At 40.5% G+C, this 23,576-nt stretch overlaps 1 protein-coding gene and 1 long non-coding RNA gene across 2 annotated transcripts; both read right to left on the bottom strand.

The window, feature by feature from the left end:
* Window positions 1–1,268: 1,268 nt before the first annotated feature.
* LOC134800292 (uncharacterized) lies at window positions 1,269–6,099 on the bottom strand. Its single transcript, XR_010145525.1, has 2 exons — window positions 6,022–6,099; window positions 1,269–1,389 (listed from the first exon to the last, which is right to left on the bottom strand). It is a non-coding gene; the product is annotated as an uncharacterized LOC134800292 (long non-coding RNA).
* Window positions 6,100–9,530: 3,431 nt separating this feature from the next.
* LOC134799899 (aldo-keto reductase AKR2E4-like) lies at window positions 9,531–19,024 on the bottom strand. Its single transcript, XM_063772334.1, has 7 exons — window positions 18,891–19,024; window positions 15,994–16,089; window positions 15,627–15,794; window positions 13,398–13,514; window positions 12,098–12,265; window positions 11,453–11,653; window positions 9,531–9,992 (listed from the first exon to the last, which is right to left on the bottom strand). Exons 1-7 carry the CDS (start codon window positions 18,924–18,926, stop codon window positions 9,804–9,806), a joined length of 975 nt encoding a protein of 324 aa, XP_063628404.1. The 5' UTR covers window positions 18,927–19,024; the 3' UTR covers window positions 9,531–9,803.
* Window positions 19,025–23,576: the final 4,552 nt, after the last annotated feature.

The following is a 23,576-nucleotide window of genomic DNA, read 5'->3' on the forward strand; positions in this document are numbered from 1 at the left end:
TGATACCGATGAAAACCATGCGCCGAGTGCTTTAGATAGTAATTTATATGACAAATATAAGGATTTAAGACCGCATTTTTATAATTATGCAGTGGCCCAGGCAGCCAATAATGCAAATGGAGTGGATTATAACGATGACTTTAAAGGCAATGTAGTATATGCCCCCGAAGATCCTGTGGAATTGGACCAGATGTTCAATGACGAAGAAGTACATAATGATAGGGAGAAGTTTAATAATTATGTGAATGATAATTCTGCTGTAGCTTATTAACTTATTAATTAGTACAAATAAATAAATGAGTCGCTTCAAACTCGGGTAAATCCATCTGTCAGATTATGCGATTTTGGTATTAAGAAAAGGTAATAGCGTAGATATTTGCTGAGAGGCTCGAATGGATTTACCCGAGTTTGAAGTTAGCTTAAGCGACACAGCAAATGGTCTTTAAGATATAGTTAATGTACATAAGTCAAATAAATAAGTAAGTTTTGATTTGAATACATAAGAGTAGAGTCGAGAGCTGTTTTTAATTATAAATTCTTAAGGGATACCAAAACTGACCGTACCTTTCCATATTTCAGTACAATTATTTTTCTGGAAGTGCGTAAGGTAACAAGGTATTACAAATATAATAGACATTAAGTAATAAGTACCTACTAAGCGAGTAGTATTGTAAATTTAAGGTACCTAATCGTGGAGACAGTTATTAGACACAGCAGATATTAGACAAGGCAAATAGTTCTCTATTATATGAATGCGGCTATTATATTAATAGAGTCTGTGCAAAAAGAGAAGAGTCGTGGAATTTAAGGGAAACAATACATAATATGACTCTCTATCCGCACGTTCATAATTGCTGTCTAATGACTAATGTTACCCTTCATGCATATAGTTACCCCATTTGATAAGAAAATAAAGATTTACTGAATCTATTTACATGAATATACGACACGAAGTTACAAATTTTAGAATAATAATAAATATGTTCCGTATATTTTTTTTGTTTAAATTGAAACCGTGATCCGTATTTTGTCAAGTGAACCATAACGTAATGTTTACGTACCTACTTTTTTTTTGTTCCGCTGACTGACCTTATTGTGATCAATGATCATCAACTTTTCCTCCTTTTTTTTTCTTTATCAACGGTACATTATCGCTATCATTACTGAAGATATAATTCATTATTATTTAATTATGCAATTTACTTTGGCTGATTGAATATTTTCGAGACTACAGGTGACGTTGTAAGTGATAAATAAGTAATATCAAAATCTTTAAATTTCACATTTATTTCAAACATTGTGTTAGTGTGGTTATGGTTTCTACCTGCATAAAGAAAAAGTGTTAGTTACTTGTGCTTTAGAGGGCCATAGTGCAGCATCCTTTTCACCCTGTAAAGAAATATAACCTGTTAGTTTTACATATATTATAGTGAATATAGTTCGCTGCAATGGGATTGGCAACTGTCAAAGGTTTGCATAGATGGCGCCATCATATCTTGCCCCTTTCTTTAGTTTTGTTCTATGAGATTTGGCTTAAAGAGCAGGCCATCTAGACCATAAAATTCTAAAAAATTCTAGGTATTGACAGGGCAAGTGGAATCTTTAATAGCGATGCGAGTTGCGAGGGTTTCAAGGCCTTGTGCCTAAACAAAATTTGCTACCGAGTGAAACACAAACTTTATTGTATTTAAACATTAAAAATCAAATGCTATTAAATATTCATCATCATTAAAAATTGTCATTTCCATGTCAATTCTACCAGTCAGTATGAGGAAACAACTCAAAATTGTATATGTAAAGTATATTGTAGTCATACTAAATCATATTATTTACGATACAAGTGTGAAAAATAGCAAATACGCAACGAGTAACGTATTTTAAAACACGACCGGAGAGTGTTTTATATCGACACGAGTTGCTAATTACCTATTCGCACGTGTATCGTACAGTTTTACAGTACATATGGCCCTTTAAATTTTCAACGTAGTTGGGTCAAACAGATCACTGTGTTATGTCTTTCCTGTAGACATACACAAGAGTTAAGGGCTATAAAGGTTAATTTTCTTATTTAACCCTTATCCACGTGAAAAGGTCCTCCTTTTATTTAGAGAACTATGATAAAATCATTGCTTACATGCCCACAAGCTGTTAACTATTGCCCACAGGAGAGAAAACTAGTGTGTTATCGCGAACAGCACATTTTTCTCTCCTGTGGGCTATAGTTAACAGGTTGTGGTCGTGTAAGCAATGATTTTATCATAGTTCTCTAAATAAAAGGAGGACCTTTTCACGTGGATAAGGGTTAAATAAGAAAATTAACCTTTATAGCCCTTAACTCTTGTGTATGTCTACAGGAAAGACATAACACAGTGATCTGTTTGACCCAGTTGCGTAATGTCTTATTATAGCACAGGGTCTCGTAATGGAGCACCAGTGGCCTATTTTATAAAGCTACAAGTTACAATTTACAAGCGGAAGTCTCTTTCTAACCCTATGTGTTAGAACGAGACTTCCGCTTGTAAATTGTAACTTGTAGCTTTATAAAATAGGCCACAGAACAGATGTACCTACTGTAAAATTTTAAAAGCTTCTTTCCATAATGCCAGGATAGCATAGGAAATATGGATTAAGTATAGTATGAATTATCTCAGGTGATTTTTTCGGGCTCGGACCCTAATCTGTTAAACAAAAGGTATTGTTTCCTTTATGCAGTGATGGTTACACTACTTACGTCTAATATTAGCCCCGACATAAGTAACGGGAACAAGCCCGTTTAAAAAGCAAACTTACCATTCTACACTCGGCGTCACGGAAATCGCACACCCACCGATTTTTGTTTTAAGCGAATATAGCTCTTATCATATGTATTATACCCTCACAATATATATGTCGTAGTCAGATCGTATAATCCGCCGTATTACATTACGGCTAGCCGTTATCAAAAACAGGGGCGTTTTGAAATGCGGCGGTTCGACGATTAGCCGGATTGTCATTGCGATACGTTCTTCAATAAGGCGGCCAACGTTTAGCCGCATCGTACTACTATTTTAGATTGTAGAGTGACCAGTTCTTTCGGTCGCCTACGTAACCGGAGTTTGACAATGTTTGCAATTTAATTTATTTTTACCATGGTCCCACCGCACTACATGTGTTTATTTTCCAAAACATTTCCTTCGCAACTTAAATAGACGGAGCCCCGCAAGCGGGGCTCCTATTTCTGGGCGGTTTGCCCTTCGGGCATCTGAAGCTACCTAACGAACCTAACCTACTTACCTACCTACGCTTTTTTCCCCAAAGTGTAATGTTTTCACGGACGTCTCACTAAATCAATAGGTAGGTAGGTTAGGTTCGTTAGGTAGCTTCAGATGCCCGAAGGGCAAACCGCTCACAAATAGGAGCCCCGCGAAGCGGGGCTCCGTCTAGTTAAGTTGCGAAAGAAATGTTTTTTGAAAAGAAACAGTCCGACGAACTCCAGATTTGATGGACACCCCAGCGTTTGTCAGGCAGCGCCACGGGTGTTAAAAATGGGAACTAAAAACTGTCAAAGCGGCGGCTAATGACTCGCTGTATTACATTACGGCTAGCCGTGTTGAAGAACGTATGGCGCCGAATACATTCCGGCGGATTCTCATTCAGCCGCATTCAATCCGGCTAATCGTTAAACCGCCGCATTTCAAAACGCCCCTGTTTTTGAAAACGGCTAGCCGTAATGTAATACGGCGGATTATACGATCCGACTGCGACATCTACATCATTTAAAAGCACAATTAATAAGCATTAAAACATGAGTAAAGCATTTTTGGGAAAAATAATAATAATCACGAAATTACGGCGTTCTGAAAGAACACCTACAATACGCGTTGTAAGGGTCGCTAGTTGCGTTACCTTGGATAGGTTTAAAAGGGGGGGGGTAAAAGTGGAATATGGATCATTCGGTATCCAGAGTTCACAGAGGTCACACCGGAACAGCTGGAGAAAGAAAACACCCCAAGAAAATGGATACCACGGAAGCAGAAGCAGCTCAAGCAGTAGCCCTGGTGGAATCAGGAATGACGCAGTCTGCGGTTGCTCGGCAACTCAACATAAGCCGTTTCCGAGTTCTCCGAGCAGTTCATCGATTCCAGAGGACTAGAAGCTTCACCAGGAAGCCTGGATCCGGAGGACAACGCTGCACTTCCGAAAGAGACGACCGCTTTATTGTGTCGACGTCTTTGCGGAACCGTTTCTCCAACGCTGTCCAGCTGCAGCAACAGCTGCAAGCAGTTCGGAGAACGGTGGTGAGTGTCTCTACAGTAAGAAGAAGGTTGCGGGAGAAGAAGATCATGCCCCATAGAGCGGCTACGGGTCCCAAATTGACGGCAGAGCATCGGCGAGTCAGACGTGAGTTTGCTCGCGAACACAAGGATTGGACGGTCGACCAATGGAAGGCTGTCCTCTTCTCCGATGAGACCAGGGTGTGCCTGTTCTGCAACGATAGGCGCAGAAAAGTGTACAGGAGGCAAGGGGAACGTTATCCACAGGCCTGTCTTGAAGAAACCGTCGGATACGGAGGAGGATCCTGCATGTTCTGGGGTGGCATTTCCCTCGCCGGCAAAACCGAGCTCGTTTGTGTTTCCCGCACTGGTGGTGGTCGAGGCCAGGGATCCATGACTGCTCATCGGTACATCACAGAGATCCTGGAGGACCATGTGGTTCCATACGCCGAATTTGTCGGTCCTGGATTCACATTCATGCAGGATAACGCCCGCTCCCACACAGCGTTGATTGTTCGGGACTACCTTGATCAGGTTGGGATCACCGTCATGCAGTGGCCAGCAAGGAGTCCGGACCTGAATCCTATAGAGCACCTTTGGGATCAGCTAAAACGGAAGGTGCGGTCACGTAATCCTGCACCTGCGACCCTGGAACAGCTTCGAGATGCCGTCATTGAAGAGTGGGATGCTATTCCTCAAGAATACGTCGTGTCTCTCGTGAGGTCCATGAAGGCTCGCATGGAGGCAGTCATTAAGGCCAGAGGAGGCAACACTAGGTTTTAAGTTTAGTTTTAGGCATTTGTATTCCGATATTTGTTGATTTTATTGTGTTTTAATTTGTTGATTTTTTTGCATGAATATACGATTTTTATTTCTTATTAAAAAAGGTGCCTTTTTTTTACTCTTTAGTAACTATTGCATTGTTTTTAAATGAAGGGTTAAATTCTCTTTAAAATGATCCCACACACTCATACTTTACCTTCAACAACATAAGGTTTATAACGGCTTGAAACAAAAATCCGTGGGTGTGCGATTTCCGTGACGCCGAGTGTATTTATATGGTTCAAATTCATAAAATAGCCCATAACGGAGATAACACGTTTTGTTATCTCCAAAAACAAGACCACCCTGATTGTTCTCTCAACGAGCTGTCCCATGAATTTGAACCTTAATACTATCACGATAATTGCTTTTTAAATTTTTAAACGAAATGGTTGCTTTGGCACGTGCTTGTAGAGCGCTCTTAAAAGATACAAAGGCTTTTGTTTAACGGATTAGCACCCGAACCCGAAAAATTCATCCGAGATAATTTATACTACCTATACCTACTGTACAATTTTTAAAGATTCTTTCCATAATGTCAATATCTAGAGAGGAAATAAGGACTAAGTGGGCGTTTTCAGAAATAAATATTGAAAACCTGATTCTTTCACATCTGGACGTTCTTGGGCTCATTCTACTCAGAATTGACAGCATTCTCCATCCCACCATTAAAAAAAGATGTCCCAAAATGTCCATTCCATTACGTCACGTTTTAGTATGAAATTTTTTTTTACTTGTATGTGCGTGACGTAGTGGAATGTACAATTTTCATACAAATTTTTGGGACATTTTATTTTATCATCAGAATTGAATATGCTAGTGATTCTGAGTTGAAAGAACCCAAAAACACCGGGATCTGTGAGAATCGGGTTTTCGATATTTATTTCTGAAAACGCCCAAGTACGTTAGTATGGAGATTTGAAGAAGCGGTGGATAAAGAGCAAACCTTGAGTGCCGCCACTGGAGCCGCCGCTGCCGCCGGCGCTACCGCCAAAGCTACCGCCGAACCCGCCGCCCACACTTCCGCCTGCGCCTATTTCAACACAAGAATGTAAGAAGACTGTAAAATATGCCTACTTTGCTTCAAAGGGCGAACTGAGAACTCGCGGACGCGGTTCGCCAGAAACTATATTTTAATTTCCGACACGATTAAATAAAAATGTGGAAATTCAAGATGGCTGCAGTTTTTATGATTTCGACTGAATTTTATTTAAGTATTTATTTATTTATTTAAACTTTATTGCACAAAATAGAAATAAAATGTACAAATGGCGGACTTAATGCCTAAAGGCATTCTCTGCCAGTCAACCATAGGGCTAGACAGAGATGTAATAAAAATCATTATGATCGGGCCAAATATGACGAAATTCAAGATGTGTGGCTATCTTTTACAATTTTGACTAAAGTTAGATCAAGCAGCCTTTTTGATAGCACAGACTGTGCAAGTGTTATTTTATGCTGCCGACTGCATTAGGTACTGCCGCTAATGTTAAAAATTTGGACAACGACATCGTTTTGAAAAATGAAGACCGCAGAGGGCCTACCGCGAAAGAATTCGAAGTATTGCCTCTCTGTCGTACTTGTAAAATCGTACGCAAGTGTGACAGGGAGGCAACACGTCGAACGTCGTTCGCGGTAGGCCCTCAGACTCACTTCCCGAACCACCGCCACCACCGCTGCTACCTAGAAAAAAAAGTCGCATTTATTTAAATCTCAGACCCAAAAGCATTTACTTTTGCATTTTTATCATATCCTCCTAAGGCCCAGCCAGACAAATAAAAAATCTAAAACTTGCCACTGAAATTTGAACCTATGGTGTAGGAAATAGAATTGATTTTGCGTTGTTGGAAAATTGAAGGAACAAAGCAAAAGCAATACTGTTCCTATTGAATAGGATTTTTTCATCAATAGAGGTACTATAGGTACTATACTACTTATAGTAAGTATAGCAGGTCGTCGGCCACTCGGATTATTCGACGAAGCCGGCTGGGTTATGTATGGGTTACTAGATAAGTGAAAGAATATCAAACTAAATAAAACTTGATAAAACTAAATATTAATTATTTTTCAGAAATTTGATAGACTTACTCTGTTGCTCCTCTGCATGACCCTGGGAGTAAAAACAATATTTAAATACAACAACTAGGTATTAAAACTGTATACAATTATACATCATGATATATTATACAAAATCATAAGATGCGTGCTTGCCCGTGCGATTTTGATAGCCCATACTGTGCAAGTCATATTTTAAACGTCAAACTTCTATTAAATGATGATGTGTAAATAACACTTGCACAGTGCCGTCACAATCGTTGCAGAGTTATCTTATCTTAGTCTAACTTCAGCCAAACTTCAGCTATATACATTAGGCTAAAAAAATGAACTAGCTCAGTTGGTACCAAAGCCAAGTTTGCATCTCGCCCAAACTAGAATCCGTGCGGAAAAAGAAGAATCGTAGAATGTATTGGATCCTACGCATTTCACGACTCGTCTCCTTCCGCACAGACTAGTGTTTTTTTTCTTTAATTTAAAATAAATAAATTGTATATACTAACACTTACGCTGGCGATGAGAAGCACAGCAACGAACAAAATCAGGAAACTCTTGAACATGTTGCTTGTTTATCACTTTTTCAGTAAGTGCAAGTGCATCCAACCACGCCTTATATATACACACTGCAACGCATTGAGATAATTGTGATCACATAATAATCGCCTGAAATGACACAGGGTGATTGAATATCATGCATTTATCTTTACGATGCAGCCATTAAGTTGTTGAGGATGAGGTGACTGTCAATTTAGCTGTTTTCGGAACGGATTATAAATAAAACGTAAATAACGTACAGTCAATAGCATACTACAAAGAATTTAAAGAATTTTTTCATCACACTTGCTCGGAAAAGATGTATTTACACGTAGGGCTTGCGGGCGGGAAATTGAATTTTTCGCCCTAGGGCGGAAAAAATCTTTTCCGAGCAAGTGTGATGAAAAACACTTATTTACACGTAGGGCTTGCGGGCGGGAAATTGAAATTTTCGCCCTAGGGCGGAAAAGTGTTTTATACAGAAGTTTGTTTTTATTAATTCTCCTTTTTTTCCTTACAAGTGTGATGAAAAACATTGTGTGTGCCACGGGCGGTAAAGAAATTCCGAACTCGTGAACATTTTAAGCCCTCGCTTCGCGTCGGGCTTAAAATTGACACTCGTTCGTAATTTCTTATTTCCCGCCCTTAATACACAATGTACTATTACAGTACATATGGTGCTACCTTTACCACCCTAGGGCGGTAACTAGCACTATACAGGGTGATTCAGGAGACGTGAGCAGGACTAACACTGCGCATTTCGTAAATTATAAGCAACTTTTTCGTATGAGTATTAGTGAGGTTAACGTTAATTTTCTAGTCGTGTTGAAAAAAAAAGGTATTAATTTATTTACGACTTGCATGGTCACCCTAAAATTAGAATAATAAACTATCGATATTCTGTGTCAAATTGAATGTCATCACGGTCTGGTTACTTTTGAAAACTCGTATCTCACTCAAGTTTGACAGTTTATTTTCTTCGTAATCAAAATGCTGTCATTACGGTCAAGACTTTAAAGAGGTTTTATGTTTATTAATTAGGTCTTGTAGGGTAACCATGATTGCAGAGAATTAAATTTGTCCTTACTAAAAAATTAAAAAATAGGAAAAAGTGTGGTTGTTTCACCTAAATACGACGGCGATCGATCAATTATCAGTTACTGAGTCTGCAGGATTAGTCCTGCTCACGTCTCATGAATCATCCTGTATATACGTGCGTATGTCGTAAAACGTTGTAGGTAAAATACACGCGAGAAAAGGTAATTCGCAACGTGTCGATTTAAGGTTCGCTTCGGTCGTGTTTCAATTTATCGCCACTCATTGCGTATTTCCTACTTTTCGCACTTGTATCGTAATGTAATACTATTTTTATATTGTTCTTGATTTTATAACGATTTTATCTCGGATAACTCTCGGATAATGGCCATGCGCACCAAAGAGAATATAATCACTACGTATGCGCACTTGCATTAAAATCTACCTGCTATTATATTACCTATACCATATGATATAAGATGGACTGGATGGACCGAGATAAAATGGACTAAGTAATTAGAATCTAGATTATTCCATGATTATTAAACAAATGAGTTCCAGAGGGCGTCGCCAAGATGCCATTCGATGATAGTAAACGCCAATCAAAACTTTAATATATGTAAATGGTCACGTGACTTCGTAGCATCTAGTCATCCCAATCGATGTTTCTCTTTTCATATGTCGTTTGTCGATGTCAGTACGATTTAAGTGAATAGGTCAATTTGTCATTTGAATTTCAATATTTACAGTAGTTATTAATAAATCATTCTCGTCTTTCTCATATTCTTCTGGCTTTTGTCAATTGTAGGATAAATATAAACAAGGTTAAGGTTAATTATTACTGAATATATTTTATTTAAAATAAAATGTCTTATCATTATTAAGTATCTACTATCTAAAGAGGCAAAGGTACATTGACGCGTACACTCGTAAAGTGACATAGCATTTACATATTAATCGAAAAGTTCATTGTAGTTTTAATTCAACCAGTAACTACAAATTATGTGATGAAAATCTCTGTCTGGACGGACATTTTTACGGACAGACGGAAAAAGCCATTAGATAATTTTATTAACTTAGACTGGACTCCACTTAAAATGAAACTTAATCCCTCTCAAAAGGGTAGTTAGGATAATCCTTCCAGGTCTTCGGGTCGATGACCCTAACGTTTTTGTTGAACTGTCCTATGGCGGCCACCTCCTCAGCGGTCAGCTTGAAGTCGAACAGGTCCAGGTTCTGCGCCAGCCGCTTCTGGTTCGTGGACTTGGGGATGATGATTAGACCTCGGTCGAGCTGTTAGAGAAAAAGTTATATCATTATTTTTTTAGTATAGCGACAACACTAAAGGTAGGTAGTTATTGTCACTCACATTCGTACGAATAGGTACGCGTAATTGTGGCACTTGAGGTGGGACTAGGGCTCCCAATATCCGTGCTACACGCCAACCCGTGCATCCGTGTTCTTAGCCCCGGCGGTGCTAAGCCTCCGAATTACACGAACCCGTCAAGATCCGTGCCCGTGTAGTGCGTTCGGCTCCGGATCTACGCTCGGCTCCGGAGCCGCGGACTTCGGCTCCGTTCGGGTATTGAATACACGGCGCCGGCGCACCGACTCCCCCGGCCGGTTCGAGTTTAAACAAATATTTAAGAGGTATCATTATTAAATGTTAAATTGCTCGTTTAAAGGTATAAGATTCTTCGCTCTTATAAAGAACGCGATCGATCGTCATCGTCACTTTACGTCGAGAACGGGCCGGACCCGTGTGTAATTAATATCCGTGGATCCGGACACACGGGTAACACGGGTACACGGATCTTAATTACTTACACGGATCCTAATTACCTACCCGGTTCGAATGGGCCACAAATCCGGTTTCGTGTAGCACGAGAACGGGGCCCCGGCAACGGGTACCCGAAAACCGGACGCGACCGCGAGCCCTAGGTGGGACTACATTAATTTATCAAATAGGTTTGAATTTGAGGATTTTGGGGTCTTGAGTAAGAGGAATCCGAACGGACTGTATAAGTGCCAGTTGCACCAACCACATTTGACAGACTGATCAACGTCACCCGGCGCTCCTTGGCGGTTTTCTATGAAACTTTCCATGCAATACAATTTAGCGAAGATTTTAACGATGACAAACAGTTTGGTGCAACCGACTTAGGGCTGATTTAGACGGCGCGCGAACTCGCATGCGATTTTAGTTACATTGCGGACTGTGGATTACGTCCAATTCAACCGACCAATCAAAACCCGCAATGGTATGAAACTCGCATGCGAGTTCTCGCATCGTCTAAATCGGGCTTAAGTGTATAGAAACTTACCAGATACCGCAGCACAACTTGACTGGTACTCTTCCCATATTTATTGGCAATGGCGACGAGTGTAGGATCGTCGCTGCGGGGTGGATGGGTGTCCTTAGTCTTGCAGAAGACGAGGAATTCGAACGGACTGTATAGAAACTTACCAGATACCGCAGCACAGCTTGACTGGTACTCTTCCCGTATTTATTGGCAATGGCGACGAGTGTAGGATCATCGCTGCGGGGTGGAGGGGTGTCCTTAGTCTTGCAGAAGACGAGGAATTCGAACGGACTGTATAGAAACTTACCAGATACCGCAGCACAACTTGACTGGTACTCTTCCCATATTTATTGGCAATGGCGACGAGTGTAGGATCGTCGCTGCGGGGTGGAGGGGAGTCCTTAGTCTTGCAGAAGACGAGGAATTCGAACGGACTGTATAGAAACTTACCAGATACCGCAGCACAACTTGACTGGTACTCTTCCCGTATTTATTTGCAATGGCGACGAGTGTAGGATCGTCGCTGCGGGGTGGAGGGGAGTCCTCAGTTTTACGGGAGACGAGGAATCCGAACGGGCTGTATGCCATCACGGCCACACCTAGTTTCTGACAGTGGGACACTAGGGGCTCCTGCGTTAGAGTTGGGTTCACCTGAAATTGATGACTTTTAAGAGTTGGGTAATGAAAACACGCTCAAGAAAGAATATAATACATCATAAAGATGCAGCTAAACATAAAACAAAGCAGAACAAAAAATTACACATAACTAATACCTATTTCTTTTATTTTCCTTTAATTAAAAAATGTGTAGTAGGTACCTATCCGTTGAAGACGTATTTGCTTGATAAAAATAGTTTATGGCATCTCATAGCACATTGTTACTGGTGAATTATATAACTTGAGACTTCGGTGCCGTTAAGATAGAACATTCTTAAGACCTTCCTTGAAGACATTCTAACATTCAAACATTCTAAGAGACCGGTGTTCTAAAAGGACGCTAGTTCGAATCTTGCCCGAATCGCAGATTTCTTCTATTTTTCCTTGAAGTAATTTAAAAAAGTTAATACCTACCTGTTATTTAGATATAGTACATACCTCTACTTGATTGACAGCAGGTTTGACCTGACTGTTCGCGAACAGTCTATCCACTTGAGAGCTGTTGAAGTTGGACACCCCAATGGACTTGGCGAGACCCAGCTTTTTGGCCTCCTCCATGCCCTTCCACGTTTCTACGTAGTCGACGTTCGAGGGCGACCCGTCAGCCTGAAATTGGTTAAATTTACGCTTTACCCTTTGACTACAGAAAAAATAATATTATGTACCAAGGTACAGAAGGTTTACTCTCTAACAAAACGCATCTATTACGACATACATGACCGCTAGGTGGCGCAAGCGCGAGCAGGCGTCCGTTCCGTAACGGTGTGCGGTAACTACTGACTAGACACCAAAATTGGTGTGGGCCGCATGTACTTGTAGCAACGCGACGAAATCGCGGAGTGAGCCACGCCTGCTTTGACCGACAAATACGTCAACTGACGCGGGCGGCTAAAGCCCCCCATTCACACTCCTACGTTGTAGTCCGGCTCGCAGGACAGGGCTCTTGTTATTGGATAAAGAATAAAAAAGAGTGTGGGCGAAGAAACTGCTAAAAATTCGCCAGAGAGTCATATTTCTCCGTCATATTTCTTAAGTATTGGTAATAATTGTTGCAATGGCTATTCCTCCATGTTGAAGTGATTGGGTGATTTTTGGTCCCACAAACAGCGATTTTCTTTATAAATTTAGAAAAAATTGCGCGCACTATTGTCATACGTCAAACACGGCAGTCCGCTACGCAGGCGCAGGACGTCAACCCACAAACAATCCTGCGCGGCGGACTGCAGCGGTGGGCGGGGCTTGCAGGATTTGTAGGACCCAAGAGGCATCCTACTTGGGTGTTGCAGGATGGTACTTAGTCCGCGACCCCATACACAGTCCTACATAATGAGGCGGACGACGAGGCGGACTACAATGAAGGAGTGTGAATGGGGGGCTTAATACAGCCCAATATCAACCTTCGTGCATTCCGACAAGGTTCAATTACGCGCCGCGCACGATAGGCGTGGCGTTCAAAGAGTCATCACATCGCCCCGGCGTGTGAGAGAAACAGCGCTATGCAGCTATATCGATGTCCCGCTTACACACCTGGCGGCGTAGCACGGTCGCGTTTTTATCGCTTGTCACCATGCCTGTCACGTTCTAACAAGTATGTAAGTGCGAAAGGGACGCACATAGTGGTGACATGCGATAAAAATGGAACCGTGCTGCGCCCGCAGAGTGGCATACGTTGTTTAGGAAAACCGTTATTTTCTAAGCAAACGGCGCTGCCGAAAACAAAATTAGTAAAAAAACTTACATTCAGTGCTATCGGGAAGTGGATCAAGTAGAGGTCGACGTAGTCCAAGCAGAGTCTCTTGAGGGACTCCCGAAGCGCCGGCACCACTTGGTCCTGGGCGTGCCTGTCGTTCCATAGCTGAAACACGTTTGCAAATTGTTAATTAACTCTAAATTAACTTCGGGCAAACTCGGCTCCGTTCGGCTCAGCATTGCTCCGAGCAATTATTAGGGTTGGCACCACTTGACGTCCTTTTGCGTGCTCAACCACAGATAAGATAATGACTTGAATTTTGACAACCCTAAATAGCCGAAAGGGATAGTGCCATACATTAGAAAGGGATAGCACGATTCGTCCCTGAATCGCTGTCAAACTTCAGTTATGTAGGAAGTGTCCTTTCTGTACGGTAGTACTATTACTTATTCTGTGCCAAGACCAAGATGACAATCATTAATGGAAAACGGCACTTAGATAACCTCGTAAGATCCAGCATATAAAGTTTTCAAAATTTTAATTTGAACCTTATTCTGTTAGTAAATTGGAACGAATTTCGTTTGTTTAAAAACAATGAAACAAAACAAATGCTACTTTATGTGGTTCATGAAATATTCAAATTAGATTGCACGATTATGTACATTGTAATGTACATTTAGTCTCAGGAGGATATGTGGAAATAGTCACGTGACTTTTCCTATCATGAATCATGAATCATGAATATCATGATATAATAATATACTCCGCCTGGTACTCTCTTCCCGTCTTTTCTAGGTCACCTGAGTGACACAAGCCTACGGTCATCATGCGACAGCGCTATATGATAATATGCGATAGCGCTATACAAAGTGGCAATGTTATTGTGACGTAGGCTTGTCTCACTCTGGGAAGAGAAGACCATGTTTTATTAGACTATCTTTTCGTATCATCTGTCATCCCGATGCATTTCTCTTTTCGTTTGGCGTTTGTCTATGTACGATTGACATAAACCTCGCGCGTCCAATGGTTTACGTTAGCCGATTTCGGTGAAATTGATGTCATTTGATATCTTATACTGCAGTTTGCTGCAGTTCAATGAAATACCCCGTATAAAAATAAAGTACGTACGATTACAGCGATCTGTCAAAAAATAAAAATGTGAGCTTTTTCACAGAAATTTTACGACTGCCCGAGTTTGAGGCCACCGTGTGCAATAATTACCTATTTCACGAAACTGACGCAAAATAGCTCTAATGCCGACTACACGCGTAACTATATATTGTAGCGGTTATTCTGGTGCAAACCGATTTTCGCAGATTTATCGATCGTGTGTATGACATTAAATCGTTGTAGATTATCGTTCATCGGCGGCAGTTAGGTACAATTTATCTCAGTCTGAAATTGCTACGAAATATAGTAAAGTTCTAAAGTTACTTGTTTAGCCGGCATGACAGGAAGATGAAGTGATAACGGTTATTTAAGTTATTTTGCAATGCACTTTGATCCTAGTGGAACATGTTCATCTCCTCAGGGTGTGTAGCCAACATGCCTATCGCTTACGCTCCGTAGCGAGCGAAACGCAACTGTCAATGTGGCACTAATATGGAAGAGTGATAGAGAGACACAAAGCGTTTCGTCGTCGTAGCGCATGCGATTGTCACCTTGGCTAGGCACCTTGGAGTAAATATTATCGAATCTTACCTTAGCGGTGACGAACAAGTCTTCCCTCTTGACCAAGCCTTTGGCAATGGCGTCGGCAATGCCCTGTCCTACTTGCGGCTCGTCCTCATAGATGGCAGCAGTGTCTATGTGGCGATAACCCTCCTCGATAGCCCAGAACACTGCTTGACGAACTTCGTCGATAGGTGCCTGGAGGAAATATCGAATCTCACCTTAGTGGTGACAAACAAGTCTTCCCTCTTGACCAAGCCTTTGGCGATGGCGTCGGCAATGCCCTGTCCTACTTGCGGCTCGTCCTCATAGATGGCAGCAGTGTCTATGTGGCGATAATCCTCCTCGATAGCCCAGAGCACTGCTTGACGAACTTCGTCGATAGGTGCCTGGAGGAAATATCGAATCTCACCTTAGTGGTGACGAACAAGTCTTCCCTCTTGACCAAGCCTTTGGCGATGGCGTCGGCGATGCCCTGTCCTACTTGTGGCTCGTCCTCATAGATGGCAGCAGTGTCTATGCGGCGATAACCCTCCTCGATAGCCCAGAGCACTGCTTGACGAACTTCATCGTCGATAGGTGCCTGGAGGAAATATCGAATCTCACCTTAGTGGTTACGAACAAATCTTCCCTCTTGACCAAGCCTTTGGCGATGGCGTCGGCGATGCCTTGTCCTACTTGCGGCTCGTCCTCATAGATGGCAGCAGTGTCAATGTGGCGATAGCCCTCTTCGATAGCCCAGAGCACTGCTTGACGAACTTCGTCGATTGGAGCCTGGAGGAAATATTATACAAAGTAAGTCCATTTATTAGGTACGCTTTCATTAATTTTTTAAGATTTATTTCACAATTATATACATATTCAGTTATCTCTGCAGCTTAGGTACTGTACCTACTGGGACAGTGACAAGCAGTCGGACGTCTATTTTTTTTTATTTAGCTATGTATAGGTATAGTAAATTAAGTGTACTTACATCTGCCGCGGTACCTCTGCCGGTGCCAAGAGCCACGACTGGAATCTTATTCCCGTCGTTTAGTTCGATGATAGGGGCCTTACCCGCCATTATGGTCTAGAACAATAGGGTATTTTGAATAAGTAACTTGAAGATATCCTTTTTATACCACGACGGTGGAAAACAAGCCTGATGTTAAGCGGCCACTGCTGCCTATGGGCGCTTGCAGCTATGGTGGAGTAACACACGAGTTGATGACAAGTTTAAAAGATTTTGGTACATACTTACTTGTAAAACATATAAATAAAAATCAGCAGGAGTACTACATGTCAATTGAGTAAATAACATTAGCATACATCATCTAACTACATTATCTATATGTAGATACTTTGAAATGGCTATACTTAGTACCTAAGTAAAATTTTTATGGAACCTGTGTTGTCCGGAAGCAGTCCCGTATTATGATATAAAAAGAACCGTCATACGTATGACAATAATATTCGATTAAAGCAAACCCTAAATGCAGCTTACCGTATGCAGTGTGACAGTAAGAATGAAGAAAGTAATTTAAAAGCACAATTTCGGCGAGTACTTACCTCCGCGAGTGCAACTGTTACGTCAGAGTATCACAAAGCGAACACGGCGACTACTTTCACATTCGCTGCATTTGCCAGCTGTCACAGTACAAACAGCAACACTCCTAACTGTACAACGGTGGACCTTATTACAAAAGACATAAGGTCCACCGATGTACAGTTAACAGTGTGGGCGATGGTATCTACCTATTATCTTATCAAGATATTTACTCTTCAATGGTTTCAATTCATTTCGTGGTTTGTTATCAGGATTTAAACAGTAAGCAATCTGAAAGCACTATTATAAAGGTACCTATTTGCCTCGAAATAAGTTAAATATTTATTTTTCAAGCTAATAAGTATACCCCACGTATACTCGTACCCAAATTGTAGATACTTAGAGCTGTCCGCTATTAACACCGAACTATTTAAAAGGGCGGTATCTAGATTTCAGAGGACAGAAAGCAATCCTAGATATATTTCTGAAAAACAGAACTTTATTATTTTCTTGTCTTTGGATATCCAAAGACAAGAAAATAATATGCAGAAGATATCTGCATATATATGCAGAAGAACTCGTAGAGTCGATTAAGATGGTATGGCCATGTGATGCGACGACCATCAGAACACATGACCAAAAAAGTCCTGGATATGATGTTGCAGCTCGGGGACCAGGGAGACCCCTGACAACCTGGATGGCAGTTGTAAGAAAAGACATGAAGAATGGAAATCTAAGACCAGAGACGACCCAGGACCAGGGCCGTCTTAAACTATGCTGGGGCCCTTGGGCACATAAGAATTTGGGGCCCTTTTGGAAAGTAAAGAAAGCGAACTGAACTAACATTTTTTACTATGATCTTCTACCCCGAGGATGGGGGCCCTGGGCACGGGCCCTGGGCACAGGCCCCGTGTGCCCTTATGGTAAAGACGGTCCTGCCCAGGACCGACCGACCTGGCGACGCATGATTGGAAGGGCCGACCCCAAGTAAATGGGAAGGAGCCAGGCAAAAGAAGAGGATCTATGCAGAAGCCAATTCAGAATACATAACCCGACTTTTGATATTTCTGCAGCTGACCATTTAAAGTTTTCAAAATAGGGATATAAATATCGCCGTATATTGGAGATGTGCTGTTAAGTATAGTTCATTGCCCGCGACGAACCGGAATAACATCTAACAATCCAATACAAGAATCAATAACTTCTATACCTAATACCTACTACCATCAAGGTACCTTGACACCAAGCTGACTGGAAATCTTTTCAGTGACGCTATAATATTTTTTTGCCAATAATTATGTTTAAGTTGTTTATAGGTTTCCGTAGCCCAAATGGCATAAACGGAACCCGTAAGTATAGTGTCTTCACGCCCATCTGTGTTACAGGCATTTTTGTTGTTTAATCGTCCTGGATATACCTACCTAATTTTATTTTATTCTATAATTACTTAAGAGCGTAAAATGACAATGAATTTATGACAATTTTTGGAAGTGTCTGTTGCTCCTCGGGTTTCTGGTATATGTAACAACACTTTACTGACAGGATTCAGCATTTTTATCATACGAGTACTATAAGTAAAGAAAGAGTGGTAACTCCATACATCAGTTTTCTTACCAAAACGCGCGTTATTTCGTAGTCGACATCTAACGTCAAGTAGTGGGACTATCAGTACCCCTACTTGACACCAGATGTCACTGACGAAAAATGTACCTACTACCTGCTACTACTAAAACAATTTACAACTAATATTATAAGCAGAAGGGATTGAAAATTTCAGTTAATCCGGTTATAATAGGTATTAGCTGAAAAATGTTGAGCATTAGAGTTTTCGTTCGCCGAGACATCTATTGTCAACTAGCACTACTGATAAATTCCGCTACAGGACGCTAGATGTCGACTACGAAATAACGCGCGTTTCGCTCTATGATTTTTATCATAGACACCCTAGTCAACACATACCTGTTATTATTTGTCCTAAAATTCCAAAGAAAATGAAAATACTCAAGTACCTATTTCTAAACTAAATACCTAACTCATGCAGTCTACCTACCTATACTTATGATGACAACCCCCTTTTCCCGGTTTGGTCTGTGTCATTTTCTCTTCCTCCCACAGGGGAAATAAGTCCAGACCATGCCAAATCTCATTAAAATTAGCTCATTAGTTTAATAAGAATGCAGATAACTCAGAAACAAAGAAGTTCTACGAGAATCAAAATTGTTAGAAATCAATACCTATAATTATAAAATAAAATAAGTTGGTCATTATCTTGGTTATTAAATACCAACTTGACCTCTGCCATTGACTCAGAACATATAAAACTAGATAAGCTTACGAGTAGATACCTGAATTCCGAAACACAGTAGAATCGCGAACCACATCTTGAGAGCACCGCGGGTATACTGGTTGTGCAAACGCGGCAAACGCCCTCACATATTATATCAACATTATCAACCAAGAAACCGGTCACGAACCTGATGGCTTGTTTGATTAATAGTCAATAGTGATACATGTCGTATAACAACTATAGATACGTGTAAAAACCGGCCAAGTGCGAGTTGGACTTGCGCACGAAGGGTTCCGTACCATTACGCAAAAAAATCACGTTTGTTGTATTGGAGCCCCACTTAAATATTTAATTATATTTTGTTTTTAGTATTTGTTGTTACTTATAGCGGCAACAGAAATACATCATCTGTGAAAACCGTGTTTCAACCGTCTAGCTATCACGGTTTGCACGGTATCATGAGATACAGCCTGGTGACAGACAGACAGTGGAGTCTTAGTAATAGGGTCCCCATTTTTACCCTTGGGTACGGAACCCTAATAATAAAATTGCGAAGGATAATAATTTTTATTTCTCCTATGACGACCGGTCTGGCCTAGTCGGTTAGTGACCCTGCCAATGAAGCCGATAGTCCTGGGTCGAATCCCGGTAAGGGCATTTATTTGTATAGTAAGCAGATATTTGTTCCCGAGTCATGGGTGTTTTATACGTATTTACTTATAAGAATTTTATATAAGCCTTCTTGAGCTTACTGTGAGGATTATACTTATAGTCAATTTGTGTGAGGATGTCCTAATATGTAGGTAAGTATAATATTTATTTATTATTTATTCTCCTATTAACGTTTCGAGTATAATACATTATTCCACATAAAACCTAGCGGAATGAGTATAGTCGGATACACTAGTAGCTCTATGAGGTGTAGGTACCTATTCCAAACGCCGATTCTATTACTTACACTACTTACAGCAACGTTTTAAGAGAATCAGTTGAGAAATGTTTCCTAAAGAGTAACGAACAACCGATCCATGTCCAAGCTAAACGGAGACGCTTCGCTCGAGCTTCGCACTCTAGCCACGTCAAATTAAGCCGAATTTGGGCAAGCTGTGGAAATAATTCGTGTAGTTTTGAAAATTGGTACAGGCATACCTTGTGGTGTCCAGATAAACATATTAAAAGTCCTCGAGGGTAGGGGCAGGGGCGTATTTACCCTAGGGCCATCCGGGCCATGGCCCGGGGCGCCAACCTCCAGGGGCGGCATATGCCAACCCCCAGGGGCGGCATGCCGGATTGCATTTTGTTTTTCTTCCTTGACTTCTGGGGCGGCAAAACGTATTGGCCCGGGGCGCCAAATTTCAAAATACGCCCCTGGGTAGGGGGTGTGCTGGGGGTGTAGAGGGGGGTTGAAGGTACCTTTTTTCATATTTTTGCTCATATCTCGAATATCTGTACGAATAGCATTATAATTACTTCGGACAAAAGTTTTAAAATAGAATTTACTACAAATTTGGTTATTTTTATTTTTACTTTGCGATCAATACTTTAGGAGCTACAGGCTGTTAAAGTTAAATAAGAGATACAAAATAGACGGTTTAAGAAAACGTCGTTTTTTCGTAATTTTTCATCATAAATAAAAATGTTAGTTTGGAATAAACAAGCTAAGCAACCTGCTGATAAAATATAAAAAAACCGGCCAACGGCATGTCGGGCCATGCTCAGTGTAGGGTTCCGTAGTTATCCATCCGTCAAAATAGACTATTTTCAAAAACTCAAAAACAGCTATACCGATTAGGTTCGCTATATTTTTCCTTGAAAGTCTTTACTAAGCTATGTTTTCACGATTTTTTTCATATTTTTTTGACCCATGGTTTAAATATTAGGGGAACTAAAGTGTAAAACACAACTTATTTTCTTTCTAATCGATTATTTCCGAAAATATTAAGTTGATCAAAAAATGGTTCTTGTGAAGACCCTTATTCGTTTTAAAAGACCTATCCAACGACACCCCACATTATAGGGTGGAAGCAAAAAAAATTTCATCCCCACTTTAATGTATGGCAGCCACCCTAAAAAATATTTTTTCTATTTTATATTTTACGACTTTGTCAGCGTAACTAATTTATATATTCGTGTCAAATTTAATCATGAAAACTAGGTAAAATATTAGGGTGGCTGCCCTACATTAAAGTGGGGATGAAATTTTTTTCGCTTCCACCCTATAGTGTGGGGTGTCGTTGGATAGGTCTTTTAAAACGAATAAGGGTCTTCAGGAACCATTTTTTTATCAACTTAATATTTTCGGAAATAATCGATCTGAAAGAAAAAATGTTGTGTTTACCCTTTAGTGCCCCTAACTTTTGAACCATGGGTCTAAAAAATATGAAAAAAATCGTGAACACATAGCTTAGTAAAGACTTTCAAGGAAAAATATAGCGAACCTAATCGGTATATAGTCAGACCGTAAAAAGTCTGCAGCGATTTTGATAGCCCACGCAGTGCAAGTGTCATTTTAAACGTCAAACTTCTATGAAATTATGACGTATACAATAAAACTTACACTGCGTGGGCTATCAAATCCGCTGCAGACTTTGTTTGGTGCGACTATAGCTGTTTTTGAGTTTTGGAAAATAGTCTATTTTGACAGACGGGTAACTACGGAACCGTACACTGAGCATGGACCGACATGCTCGTGGCCTATTTTTTATTTATTTTATCAGCAGGTCGCTTAGCTTGCTTACTCTAAACTATTTTTTTATTTATTTGTATTTATTTGTATTTGTATTTATTTTATTGTATTTATGATGAACAATTACAAAAAAACGACGTTTTCTTAAATCGTCTATTTTTTATCACTTATTTAAATTTAACAGCCTGTAGCTCCTAAAGTATTGATTGTAGAGTAAAAATAAACATAACCATATTTGTAGTAAATTTTATGTTAAAATTTTTGTCCGAAGTAATTATAATGCTATTCGTACAAATATTCGAGATATGAGCAAAAATATGAAAAAAAAACCGGGCAAGTGCGAGTCGGACTCGCGCACGAAGGGTTCCGTACCATAATGCAAAAAAAAAAACGAAAAAAAAAGCAAAAAAAAAACGGTCACCCATCCAAGTACTGACCACTCCCGACGTTGCTTAACTTTGGTCAAAAATCACGTTTGTTGTATGGGAGCCCCATTTAAATCTTTATTTTATTCTGTTTTTAGTATTTGTTGTTATAGCGGCAACAGAAATACATCATCTGTGAAAATTTCAACTGTCTAGCTATCACGGTTCGTGAGATACAGCCTGGTGACAGACGGACGGACGGACGGACGGACGGACGGACGGACGGACGGACGGACGGACGGACGGACAGCGAAGTCTTAGTAATAGGGTCCCGTTTTACCCTTTGGGTACGGAACCCTAAAAAAGGTACCTTCAACCCCCCTCTACACCCCCTACCCTCGAGGACTTTTAGTATGTTTATCTGGACACCACAAGGTATGCCTGTACCAATTTTCAAAACTACACGAATTTTTTCCGCAGATTTTTCTAATTTGCTTAGGCTACTCGCTCGGTCAGTTATTCATTTATCTTTTCTGACGACTAGAGCATGACGTTGTTCGCTTCGCATCGCATGACGCTTCGCACTCGCTCGGTTAGTTATATTCATTTTTTCTGACCATTTGAGCATGACGTTCTTATACGATTGAATAGTGGCAGAATGAGTTAAGTGGGTATTAATATTTTCTGTAATTAATAAAGTACCTATACCTACCTATGTAAAGGAATTCTGTAACATCTTAGACAGTCTAGTGCTCCTTATATCTATAATTGCCTATATTCACTTAAAATACACAACTTAAATATACAGTTATTCCTAAGCAACACACAACCTCTAATATAGGTACATACCTAATAACAAAACCTGATTTTCTAAAAATTTCCGATAAGGGGCTGTGCACAAATCACGCGAGGTGTTTTCGGCTATTTTTTGACACCCCCTCCCCTTGGTGATATTTGGTGAGGTTTTTGGCTACCCCCCTCCACCCACACAACCTCACGTGTATTTTTTTGATTTTTTTTCATTCGACCTAATTTTAAGATAAATAGTATTGTATATAGAAAATCTTGTTTATTTTTCTATTTTCGTTAAATATACTCGCTATTTTGAAGTGCAGAGTGAAGATTTATGTTTAACGAAAACGAGAAAAAGTATCTACTCATGTGGTAGGTTTTTTTATTTTTCTTAGTTTCTTTCACTGTAGAAAAATACACGTGAGGTTTCCTTATACCCCCCTCCCCCAACGTGATCTATCGTGATTTTTTCGTGACCGCCCCTCCCCCTATCGATCGCGTGATTCGTGCACAAGCCCTAAGATTAGAGGCCACAATAACGCTTACGGGTACGGTTACATAGGTTATTGGTGGTTACGGTAACGGTTAATTGTTGATTAGATCAACAAGTAAAGTACAGTGAGCTGCGAAATTGCATGGAGAAATTATGAATGACTTCATTGATTAAGTCGCCATGCACTTTTGCGGCTGATGGTACCTATTACAAAAAATCACCTATGACAAATTGATTCGATTAATCATTAGGTTTCTTTTGATCTAATGATAATTGAAACTCAGAAACATGAATGAGGTTGTTCTATGTAGGTAAATGATTACCGAGTTATACAATAACACAGCGCAACGACGTCGGGGAAAGCAGTTTTTTTAGGGTTCCCTACCCAAAGGGCTAAAACGGGACCCT

This window comes from Cydia splendana, chromosome 19 (assembly GCF_910591565.1).
Source record: "Cydia splendana chromosome 19, ilCydSple1.2, whole genome shotgun sequence".
NCBI lineage: Eukaryota > Metazoa > Arthropoda > Insecta > Lepidoptera > Tortricidae > Cydia > Cydia splendana.